We start from the raw sequence: 12,089 nt of genomic DNA on the forward strand, positions 1-12,089 counted from the left end.
GGCACTAGTGCAAGTTAAAAAAGAAAAGAAAAATCAAGAGAACTGAAATTAAGTTTTTAATATTAATAGCAAAGAGATGCCTGCCAGGATAGAACCCCACCCCCTAGCCCAAGAAATACAAAAAAAAACAAAAAACATTTTGGACAAAATGATTAAATAACACGAATGGAATAACAAAATCTTTACAAAAAGATTGTTAAATCCATGGAAAAAAAAAAAAAAAAAAAAATAAAAAAATTATTCCTTGTGGAATGCGGTAAAGCAATAAAACATTAAACATACCTAAGAATAAAGACTGTTTAAATTTGTTCAGGACTCATGACATTAGCTACAAATATTACTTAAGTCACTACAGTGATACAGTTTTATAAAGCTGTCTACACAGTGTAGACTGCATCTAATTAAATGCAGTCACTAAAGAAAATATACTTTGAAAACTGGAGATGTTGGTACATGATATAAATCAATGCACAGTAGCTCACTTTTAAATTGCATTTTAAAAAGTGTGTGTATATAAGAGATTTGTCATGTCTTATTTAAAATTATGCTATTTGTAAAGCTATGAAAAAAGAAAGTGTAAGGAGCTAATTAACTCAATAAACTAGCATTAAGCATGTTACCTGTTTGTCAACCCTTTTATGCCAAGTTTCTATAAAATGATCATGAAGTATTTGATAAGTATCACAGGTAAACTTGCAAACCTGCAAAAATAAAACAAAAGATTATATGAAAAAGGATGAAAAAAAGTTAGATACAAAACTCAAGCGGACAATTTACAAACAATATCATAATTGGTTTTGTATATGATTTTAGTTGAATTTATTCAGTTACTTTTAAATACCCACTCATCTTCACTGAATGATATCCAAGATGACTTTCAGGAGATACTGCGTTGACATTAGGAACCAACCCATGACAACAGCTCTATTCAATAAACAATAATAGACTAGGATTTGGGTATCTCTCTACCAGAGCAAAGGTGACAAAGATAGCCACTGTGAGAAAAGTTAGGAAGTCCTCTAGTCTTGGCCAGTTGGTGTGTCCACAATGGGATGCTTGGCAAACAACACTACAATAATTTAAGGATATCTAGAATGTGTACTCCACAGAAAATGTCAGCCAGGTGTGGCATTATGAAGTAGCTGGATGATGGCAGTGTAATATTTTCTGCTATCTAAAGAACAAATTAATTGAATTTAACAAATTTATTAAATTATAATTTGTGCAATAAAACTAACATTTTTAATAGCTCATTTTAGCTTACGTTTTCGCCAGATGGTACATCCGCTAAAAAAGTCCTACGAGAACACTGCATAAATCATAAGCATATTAAGCATTCTGAGGATTAGCATTGAGATCATATGATATTATTAAGGTCTGCATCAGAAATATGTGACAACCTTCTCTAAGAAAAACCTGATGATTAAGAATAAGTCTGATATAACCAACCACCCATTGTCAACTTCTTATAGTTCTCTTACATCAACAGATAAAGAAAATATCTATTGAAAAGTCTATAATGGGATTAAAAAACAGAAGTGTAAAATATTCGCTCACTGTTCCTAAATAGTGTAATTATTTTACTGTATTGTAAAATAAATGAAAATAATTGCATTCATTTTAATTATACACTTACCAACTCAAGCACGATAGCATACCATTGAGATCTTAATATATTGCTTATATTAGTTGTAGCATGAAGATATGTCAAAGTGTGCATAAAGTAATACAGGTACAAAACCCTTTATGTAAACTGCTTGGGACTTTAACCCCTTAACGACGGAGGACGTACCAGGTACGTCCTGCAAAAATTGTCAGTGACAATGGACGTACCTGGTACGTCCTCTGTATAATTGAGAGCTGGAAGCGATTGCTTCCAGCAGCTCTTAGGGTATTGCAGTGATGCCTCGATATTGAGGCATCCTGCAATTCCCTTTAAACATCCGATGCAGAGAGAGCCACTCTGTAGTCCTCTCTGCATCGGCCATCAATGGTGCCAATCATTGATGGGAGCTGTTGCTGGGAGGCGGGCCCATCGATGGATGGACTTCTGGATCCTGTCCCTGAAGAGCCTGCAAGTGATCGGGAGCGCGCAGGGCATGCATGCACGCTCCATTGAGTGCGGAGAGGGGGAGGTAGAAGGAGGGAGATGGTAGAGGGAGGAAGATAGAGGGAAATACATTTTTTATAAAGTGATCTGGGAGGGGGAGGGGGGCAGCTACACTACAGAAAATTGGGTTTAAAAAAAAAAAAACTGGGAAATTATGAGCAAACTGGGTACTGGCAGACGGGGGGGGAATCCATCACTGCTGTAAAAAATAAATAAATATTCCATTATTTTAGTACTGGCAGACTTTCTGCCAGTACTTAAGATGGCGGTGACAATTGTGAGGTGGAGGAGGGAAGAGAGCTGTTTGAGGGGAGTCAGGGAGGGATCAGGGGGTGGGACGTGTCAGGTGAGAGGCTGATCTCTACACTAAAGCTAAAATTAACCCTATAAGCTACCTAATTAACCCCTTAACTGCTGGGCATAATACAAGTTTGGTGCGCAGCGGCATTTAGTGGCCTTCTAATAACCAAAAAGCAATGCCAAAGCCATATATGTCTGCTATTTCTGAACAAAGGGGTCTCAGAGAAGCATTTACAACCATTTATGCTATGATTGCACTAACTGTTTGTAGATAATTTCAGTGAGAAACCTAAAATTTTGAAAAAGTGAACGTCTTTATTTGATCGCATTTGGCGGTGAAATGGTGGCATGAAATATACCAAAATGGGCCTAGATCAATACTTTGGTTTGTCTACAAAAAACATACACACACGTCAAGGGATATTCAGGGATTCCTGACAGATATCAGTGTTCCAATGTAACTATCGCTCCTTCATAATCTCTAAATATACAAGTCCCATTGTATTACTCACGCTGGCCATGAAAACAAAAAACACGTACCGGGCACATAAATTTCTTTCTCTCAAATGGCTTTTTCTCTGTCATATTGGTGTTTTGCTGGAGTTGAGATTTTGATAAATTCTGGAAGAAGCAAAACTTATTTATGAATACAATATAAAATGCATATGCAAAAGCGGTTACAAAAAAAAAAAAAAGGCAAACAAACATGGCGTCATAGCATAGACAAATTTCCCAATTTCTTAGGAGAGTCAATGACAAAGACTAAGCCATTAATTGACTCAAGCAGAGAAATTATTAAAGTCTGGCTAGTCATGGGTACCCAAGCATGGAAGATGAGTTACATTGTCATAAGAATCAGGGTACCCAACCTGCATCAGCAAGGTTTTCAGCTTAGTTTACTTACCATAATCTATATTTGTATTTATCATATTACAAATCTTTATTAAAAAAAAAAAAACACACACCACCACAACATTTAAAGGGCATAATGTACTACAAGACCATGTTGTCTTGATTACAAGATATTTTAATAAACCAACTAATTGGGGGGGGGGTCCTGAATACAACTGCACCTTATTAACTGCAAACGTATTGCAATGTAAGTAAATTGTTACCCAGGACCCCATAAATGCATGTGTATATAAAAAAAAAAAGACAAATCCCATAAACCTCATATTCACACCTTTTTTTGGATAGTCGAGACTCCAGAAATCATTTTGAAGCCCTGTAAAAGAAAATGAAAGTGTTAGCACACTAAAACTGTGTACTATAAAATTGTTTTCTCCTTAAAGTGATAGTAAACCCAAATATTTTCTTTCATCATTCAGATAGAGCATGCAATTTTAAGCAACTTTCTAATTTACTGCTATTATCAATTTTTCTTTGTTCTCTTGGTATCTTTATTTAAAAAAGCAGGGACGAAAGCTTTGGTTCAGTATCCTGGATAGGGCTTACTGATTGGTGGCTACCCAGGTTCTCAACCTAAAATGGGCCAGCTCCAAAGCATTTATTCCTGCTTTTTCAAATAAAGATACCAATAGAATGAAGAAAAATTAATAGGAGTAAATTCAAAAGTTGCTTAGAATTGCATGCTCTATACGAATCATGAAAAAAAAAATGTGGGTATACTATCTAAATCAGGAAATAAAATATTTGGGCTTACTATCCATTTAATGTGTCTCCAATTACTTGATATTCCAGCTGCATACAGAGCATGTAATCTTAAAACACTTAAATTCACTTCTATTTTAACATGTGCTTTGTTCTCTTGGTATCCCTTGTTGAAAAAGAATATGCACATATCCTACACTAGTGAGAGCTACCTGACAACTGTTCCCTGCACACATTTGTCTCTAGTGATTGGCTAACTACAGGTGTTCAGCTAGCTGCCAGTAGAACAATGCTGTTCCTTCAGCAAAGGATAAGAAAATGAAACAAATTTAATCGAAGTAAATTGGAAAGTTTAAAATATGTTCTATCCAAATCATGAAAGAACATTTTGGGTTTTCCTGTCCCTTTAACGGATAAATGAAAGATTCAGACAGAGCATACAATTTAACACCAAAAAAAAAAAGTTTCCAATTTACTTCTATTATCAAATTTGCTTTGTTCCAATTGTATTCTTTGTTGAAGAGATACCTAGGTAGGTGTCCGGTGCACTATATGTCAGGAAATAAGGCGGCTATCGCCTGGAGTATATAATGCTCCAGGCACATTTTTTAATGAAAAAATTTCTGCTGTGTCTCAACACACTAAGAGAGAGAGAGACACACACAGAGAGACACACGAACAAAACAAAAAAAATCTGGCTCCTAAGTATTTTGGTTGGCTCCTAGAATAAATTTGTTAAGCCCCGACTTACCTATTCTGCAATGTGCTGTTACCCTGTACCGCACTGGAGTTCAGGAAGGGGAGAGGAAATTGGAGAGAGGAACGTAGAAAATATTTACATTGAGAGAGAATGGAACAGTAACACCTGCAGGCAGAAATTAAAAGTGCAGGCAAAAAAAAATTCTGCAGAAACGGTTCTGCAGTATATTCTGCCTTGGAGTGATGGTAAACTTTCCACTTTTTAAAATCAGATCTGGAACATCAGTGATACTTTAGATGGATGTTCATTCATCAGTTGTAATGAAAATGTGCTTACTTTTTAATGTAGATATGAAATTCAAATTTCCTGTGCTCTGCCACCCACTTCAAAAGTCACATTTTCTGTGAGCTAAAAGTTTGAACTGTTGTCCAATCAGTTCTATAGCTGTAACAAAAGTGTCTCAAAGAAAATTTGACTTTTAAAGTGGGCTGCAGAGCGCGGGTATTTTAATTTTATATCTATATTAAAAAGTAAGTTACAGCGCATCTTCAATACAAATGATGAATTTAACTCCATCTAAAATATCACTAACATTCCGGATCTGACTTGAAAATGGGTAGAGTTTACCATCACTTTAGGTCCCTGTTCTTCAACAAAAATACCAAAAGAACAAAGGTAATTTAATAGACGCAAATTAAAAAGATGCTAAAAATTGGATGCTTTGTCTAGATTATGAAAGAAAAAATGTGGGTTTCACATCCCTTTAAAAAAGGTACAGTCTACTCCAGAACTGTTATTGTTTAAAATAGATAGATAATGTCTTTGTTACCCATTTCCAGCTTTGCTTAACCAACACTTAATATACTTTTTTACCTCTGCGATTACCTTGTATCTAAGCCTCTGCAGACTGTCCCCTTATTTCAGTTTGACAGACTTGCATTTTAGCAAATCAGTGCTGACTCATAAATAACTCCATGGGAGTGAGCACATTATTTAGCACACCTAAACTAGTACTGTCTAGCTGTGAAAAACTGTCAAAATGCACTGAGATTAGAAGTGGCCATCAAGCCTTAGAAATTACCAAATGAGCCAAGCTAGGTTTAGCTTTCAACAAAGAATGCCAAAAGAACAAAGCAAATAGATGATAAAAGTTAATTGAAGAGTTGTTTAAAATTGCATGCCTTATCTGAAAAATTATTTCTGAAGCACTATGTCAACACTATTTCTACCTAGGTATCTCTTAAACACTGATTATCACAGGACTGAAGCATCTAAGAAACTTTTTAAAAATTGTATGCTCTATCACAAAATATTTTGGGGGGGGGTTTCATATCTCTTTAAAGATGCATGTGTGTGTTGTTACATGCAGCTATTCACCGAGAGTTGTCTATTTTCAAAGTGACAGTGCACATCTGTAGAGACGTGTGTGTGTGTCAGAGGTAACTTTCTGACTTCTACATTATAAACTAAATGTGTCAAGTCCTGCTTTAAATAGCCATTAAAACTAAAAAAACTGAATTCCAAAACATTTTTTATACAATGTACTTTTTGATATATATAATTGCACTTAAATGAAAGGAAATTAACATCATCTTAGAAAATAAACAATATACTGTCCTCAGCAGTACTTTAGTTTGATGAAAGATTAAATAATCATCTCCAATCTTTTCTGACTGAAAATACAAAAAAAAGTACCTGTCAGGTTGCTATGTCCTTTGCTTCAGCTAAAAACACCACTAGCCCACAATTCTTGGTTATAAAAAAAAAAAAAAGGAGCAAGATCTGCAAATGAAAGTTATCCTCCTCAGCCTCTCCAAACGTCCAAGTATTTCTTGTTTTCTTGTTGAATCCACCAGTGGTAGAGTATTATTCCTGAATCAATAACAACATTATCAGAGAGGGAGAAGCAGCAACGTTTATAACAAATTTTAAACTTACTGTACAAAATGTTATACTAGTACATAGTAAATTCAGCCAGGGATCTGAAAAATGTACACCAGAGATGCTTCTCACTTTTAAATTGTATTATTCTTTATATTATGCTATGTGGCACCCTCTTCATCTATTTAAACATTCATATAGTCACTCAGTATCTAGCTGTTACATCACCTTTTCTTGCTATAATTATAAACCGTGTTTAGAGAAATTTTACTTACATTAAAGCATATTTGCCTTGTACGCTATTCAGAATGAAGTACACCAACTAATGAAACCACAAATGAAAAATGTGTCACATATTTTTCTATTATATACACTAGGGTTGCACCGATACCGATACTAGTATCGGTATCGGTACCGATACCAAGTACTTGCATGAGTACTTGTACTCGTGCAAATGGACCGATACCTCCACTTCCTACCCATATGCTATCTTGTGGCGTTTTTTCAAACTGCACGTTCCCATTTCATTTTAAACTGGAGTGGAGACTAAACTAAAAATTGTTTACTACTGTTCTGCCAATACAAATTGCTGTTATTTGTATTATTGTAGGAGAGATCACTGTACCTCGTTCAGACAAACCCCTGAAGTACTGGGCAGTTAAACAGATTTCCAGCTCTGGCTTAAATGGGCCAAAAATATCTTTCTGCCCCATGCCGTAGTGTGGAAAGTTCAACTTAGAGTCGAACCTCCATACAAATGTCAGATTGATGTTATATAACAGCCCTACAACCCAATTGCATAACCCCTTTAAATTTAATATTTTATTGTAATTTTTTTTATTTATAAACATGTTCAGTGAACTTTGTGACAAATAAAACTGTTTTATTATTTCATAATGTCTTGAATTACAGTCCTTTATAATTATAAAGAAGGGATCTTAAATAATAAGTCTGTATTGTGCTTGGTAAACTGTCACATGACATTAAAAAAAAAAAAGTATCGGTAATTGGTATCGGCGAGTATTTGAAAACAAGTATCGGTACTTGTACTCGGTCATAAAAAAATTGTATCGGTGCAACCCTAATATACACACACATACTGAAATACAGAAAAATACCAGGACTTATGTAAAATGTATATGCCAGCTATATTTTATCACGATTTGTCCAAAAAGAACTAGAGCTGCAACAACTAATCGGCATAATCGATTATGAAAATAGTTGTCAACGAATCTCAATCGATTAGTTGGTTTGTGCACAGCACCAGCTACTTTACTCCAATGAGCTCCTGCACATGGCATTTTGTTTTATGGTTTTGCCCTTAGCCTAAAGGACATGTACAGACATTTTACTTATTTTTTCAGGACAGTATAAGTTTCTTTTTAAGTTTACAACTACTACTGTCTTATCTGCTACCTAGAAATAATAGGAGTCATCATTTGAAGTGTTTATATTAAATCAGGTGATTTGGGACTGTGCTTTGCATGATATAGTGCTGAGCTGCTTATTTACACCTAGCCCTAGATTGATGGCATTTGTTATATGTATTGATGCCACTATTACCTATTATCATCAAGTTCCATTCTTTAGCCTATTTTTAATTAAATGGATTATGTACCACATTCAACCTATTTAAGTATATATCTATTATTTTAAGAGTGGACTAGATATGTTTCCCCTAACATTATAGCTGGTTGTTTACCATTGCATATAGATATTCAAGATATTTTTATGTCAGAATGAAGTCCAGGCTTACTTTGTTAAGAGGCCCCTTGCATTGGTGGAGAGCTAACAAAAATAAATAGCCCATCTTGGTGAAATTGGCAAAACCCTACTTATGCATCTCAGGCACCTCAACACCATCTGAGCGCCTCTCCTCTGCTGCAGGCTAAATACCTTGCAAAAAAAGTATGCCAGCCTCAGCCAGGAGCATGTGGACATGCTAACATTTTTGCATTTCAATGCAAAGTTTCTGAAAGAGTGAATAACAGAATGTTATAAATAGTGGTAGTCTACCTCTTACTAGTTCTCTTTTCAGTTTGTGGATTTGTTTTGCTTAATTATTAAAGTTTGTTCTGCTGCTTAAAAAATTGGACCAACAATTCTGTTAAAGTAAAGTTGTAAAGTTTTAGTCTGAAGTTTATGTTTATAACACTAAGTATGTGGATTTTATTTTAAATACAGGTATACCTCACTAAATTATTTATTTTTTATCCGATTAGTCGCTTAATCAAAAAAATAATCGGCCGATTAATCGATTATGAAAATAATCGTTAGTTGCAGCCCTAAAAAGAACTGAAAGTGGCATGAAACCTGATTTATTTTCCTGATTCAGACAGAGCACACAATTTTAAACAACTTTCCAATTAAGTTCTGTTATCAAACTTGTGCCATTTTCTTGTTATTCGAAGGAGCAGCACTGCACTTCTGGGAGCTACATGAACACACCTTGTGAGCCAATGGCAAGACATGTATATGCAGCCATTAAAGTGTCAGTAAACTTTAAAAATAATGTTATATAATTCTGCATAGTGCAGAATTATATAACATTAGCCAAACATTTATAAAACGAGCTGCACTTAGTCTTATGGCGCAGTCGGGCCAGGCTGCGACTATACAGCTGGCCCGATGCGCTGAGTAAATATAACAAACCCGCTCAGCAGAGAGCAGGTCTGTGAAACAGCGGGGGGTTTTTTGGATTTTTTTTAATTAATAGGGGAAATTACGTTTTATAAATGTTTGGCTAATATGTTATATAATTCTGCACTATGTGCAGAATTATATAACATTTTTAAGGTTTACTGTCCCTTTAATTAGCAACTAGTTTCCAGTAGTGCATTGATGTTCCTGAGCCTACCTATGAATGCTTTTCAAAGGATACCAAAAATAACAAAGCAAATTAAAAACACATAAATTTGGAAATAGTTAAAAGTGTATGCCCTATAAGCATCACAAAAAAATTAATGTTAGTATGTGCTAGGAATAAGAAAATCTGAGCATGTGTGTAAAATGTATCTACATTTAACACAGGGGACTAATATTCTTGTGCTACTCCTGAAATTGAAATCCTTTTAAACAAGATACCAATTGGAAAGTTGTTTAAAATAACGTGCTCTATCAGGATCATGTAATTTTGATTCTATTTCAAACAAATGCACCTAAGCACATTTCGGGTTTTGACCTTTCTATCCCTTTAAATTTTATACAATTAGGTTACACCACTGGTTTTCAAACCAGTCCTCAAGTCTCCTTAACAGGCCACATTTTGTGGATGTCTAAACTAAAGCACAGGTAAAACAATCAGCTGATTAGTAAACCTGGCTAATTTACCTGCTCTCACCCAAGGTAATCCAGAAAACCTGGCCTGTTGGGGAGGCCTGAGGACAGGTTTGAAAACTAGTGGGTTACACTAATAAAATAGCCAACGTATAATCCAAACATTTAAATAAAAAGTAAATGTATAGTTATACCAAAAGCAAACATTTTACTTTACAAATTAATAATGCCATAATGCAGTTTAAATTGTATTTAAGGAACGGACTATAACTTCGGAAATAATTCTGTTTGTCCTTAAAAAGCAATATGTTGGGGTTCAACGTGCTATTAGCGCCACGGGCTTTTGCTCCGCTCGGCCTCAGTCTGCTTCACATTCTACTTTCTCTTGAACACCAAAATTACTGCTCCAGTTTTACAGCCTTATAATTATCTAATAACGCTATAATTATCAGAATAACGCTATAATTATCAGAATAACGCATAAAACTAAAATACAATTTTCATTAAACAGACACATTTTACCTTCGACGCACCTTCCAGACGACTTCCACAAAAGCTTTGCACGACACTTCCGGTCCCAAGCAGCCCGCCCTGTAGTTTACCATAGAGTAATCCTCCAACGTGACCGAGTGTACACAAATCGTCTATCCTCTGTTCGCCAAATGGCGCCTAATTCGCTGGTTCTTTGAAGTCACATGTAAATGATGCTGTTGTTATGTGGTAGTCAGTTAACAAAATGGTGGTTCGTAATTTGGATTTCTGAGTTAGCAGGTTCAACAGTATTGTGCGGATAGTTTAATATGATCATTGTTATATGTCAAACCTATGGACATTATACAGATAAATCCATTAAATTAAATCCCTGTTTCTCATATAATATAAAAAAATATTAGCATACTTTTTAATAATAGATGTTATATATCAGCAAACATTTCACTAGATTTTTTCTATGCATAAATATATTGTAGATGATCCATTTATGCCGCCCAGCTGGGTGTGTTTTTCTAAAAATCTATAGTTTTGCTTATTTTTAAATAACACTAGATTTTTCTTTGTATAAATATTTTGTAGATGATCCATTTATACAGCCCATCTGGGTGTGTTTTTCTAAAAAATGTATAGTTTTGCTTATTTTTAAATAAACATGCTGATTTTCAGACTCTAAACAAGCCCCAACGTTTTAGCTGTATACTGCTACTTCAGACTGCTTCTGTTTGTATAATGGGTCTTTTACTCTTTTCATAGGGGGGTCTGCTATCAGCCCCTTTTAGTGGGTGTTCCAGGCTCATTAAAGTGAATGTCAATTTTGATGCTAAAGTGCACGTTTTTAAAAAAATTCAATTAAAAACAGGGGCACTTTATTTCATAAAATTTACATTTCACTCCTGTTGAGAAAAAAAACTTACCTTTTAAACTTCACAGCAGCTCCAGCTTCCTCTGCCCGTCGGTATGCCTCTCCCTGGGTCTAAAATGAGGAATCCGGCTTCCTCCAATCACGGCGTTGAATCAGACACTTATTCCCCCGGGGGGGGGGGGAGCCGTGATTGGAGGATGACCTATCCATCATTTCTGACATAAGAAATTAGGGATGTACCGAAATAAAAACTCAGGACCGAAACTGATACCGAAAATTCAGGATGCCCCTGGCCGAAAACCAAAACAAAACCGATTTTTTTTCTTTTTCAACTACATTGTGTGTGTGTAGCTGAGAGATCTTCTAGGCAGGAAAGCTCCAACAAATGGGCGTGGTCACTTGTACCATAGGGCGTGATCTGCAGTGAAGCTGGTGGGGCTCTACAAGGGAGAGCTTGGTGATAGCCAGACAACAATACGAGTTGGACATGTGTTTTGTTTTTGGGTGTAGTTATCCATGCGATAGGCGTGGCTGCACCTGATTGTCTCTCATCGTATCTCCGTCTAGTTCCTGATTCGGGTCTCACACTGACTCATCAGATTATATGTCCGGAGCCCCAAATGGAGTCTGCCTATCACCAGGACCACCGGACTTAGCTACGATCTTACGTGCAAGGTGATTATAGAAAGTTACTGTGCTTTTTTGTATACACTGTCTGGTGCCAACTGTGTGCAAGCTTGGGGCTTATGCATATATACGGCTAGATTTAGAGTTTGGCGTTAGCCTTCAAAACCAGCGTTAGAGGCTCCTAACGCTGGTTTTGGGCTACCGCTGGTATTTAGAGTCAGTCAGGAAAG

General features: G+C 35.7%; 1 protein-coding gene across 3 annotated transcripts in view; it reads right to left on the reverse strand.

Annotated features, from left to right (window-relative positions):
* Positions 1-10,465, reverse strand: part of LOC128660494 (uncharacterized) — a 143,053-nt gene extending 132,588 nt beyond the window's left edge. The window contains exons 1-5 of one of the 3 annotated variants that reach the window (XM_053714381.1): positions 10,401-10,465; positions 6,417-6,593; positions 3,594-3,635; positions 2,951-3,031; positions 621-701 (exon numbers count right to left, since the gene is read on the reverse strand). In XM_053714381.1, the coding sequence (XP_053570356.1) occupies positions 621-701; positions 2,951-3,031; positions 3,594-3,626 (195 nt within the window). In that variant the 5' untranslated portion in view covers positions 3,627-3,635; positions 6,417-6,593; positions 10,401-10,465. Of the gene's footprint in view, positions 1-620; positions 702-2,950; positions 3,032-3,593; positions 3,636-6,416; positions 6,594-10,400 lie in introns of those variants that run through there. The other 2 variants (XM_053714382.1, XM_053714383.1) reach the window with 2 other exon arrangements.
* Positions 10,466-12,089: the final 1,624 nt, after the last annotated feature.

Source organism: Bombina bombina, chromosome 5 (assembly GCF_027579735.1).
Source record: "Bombina bombina isolate aBomBom1 chromosome 5, aBomBom1.pri, whole genome shotgun sequence".
In the NCBI taxonomy this organism is placed as follows: Eukaryota; Metazoa; Chordata; class Amphibia; order Anura; family Bombinatoridae; genus Bombina; species Bombina bombina.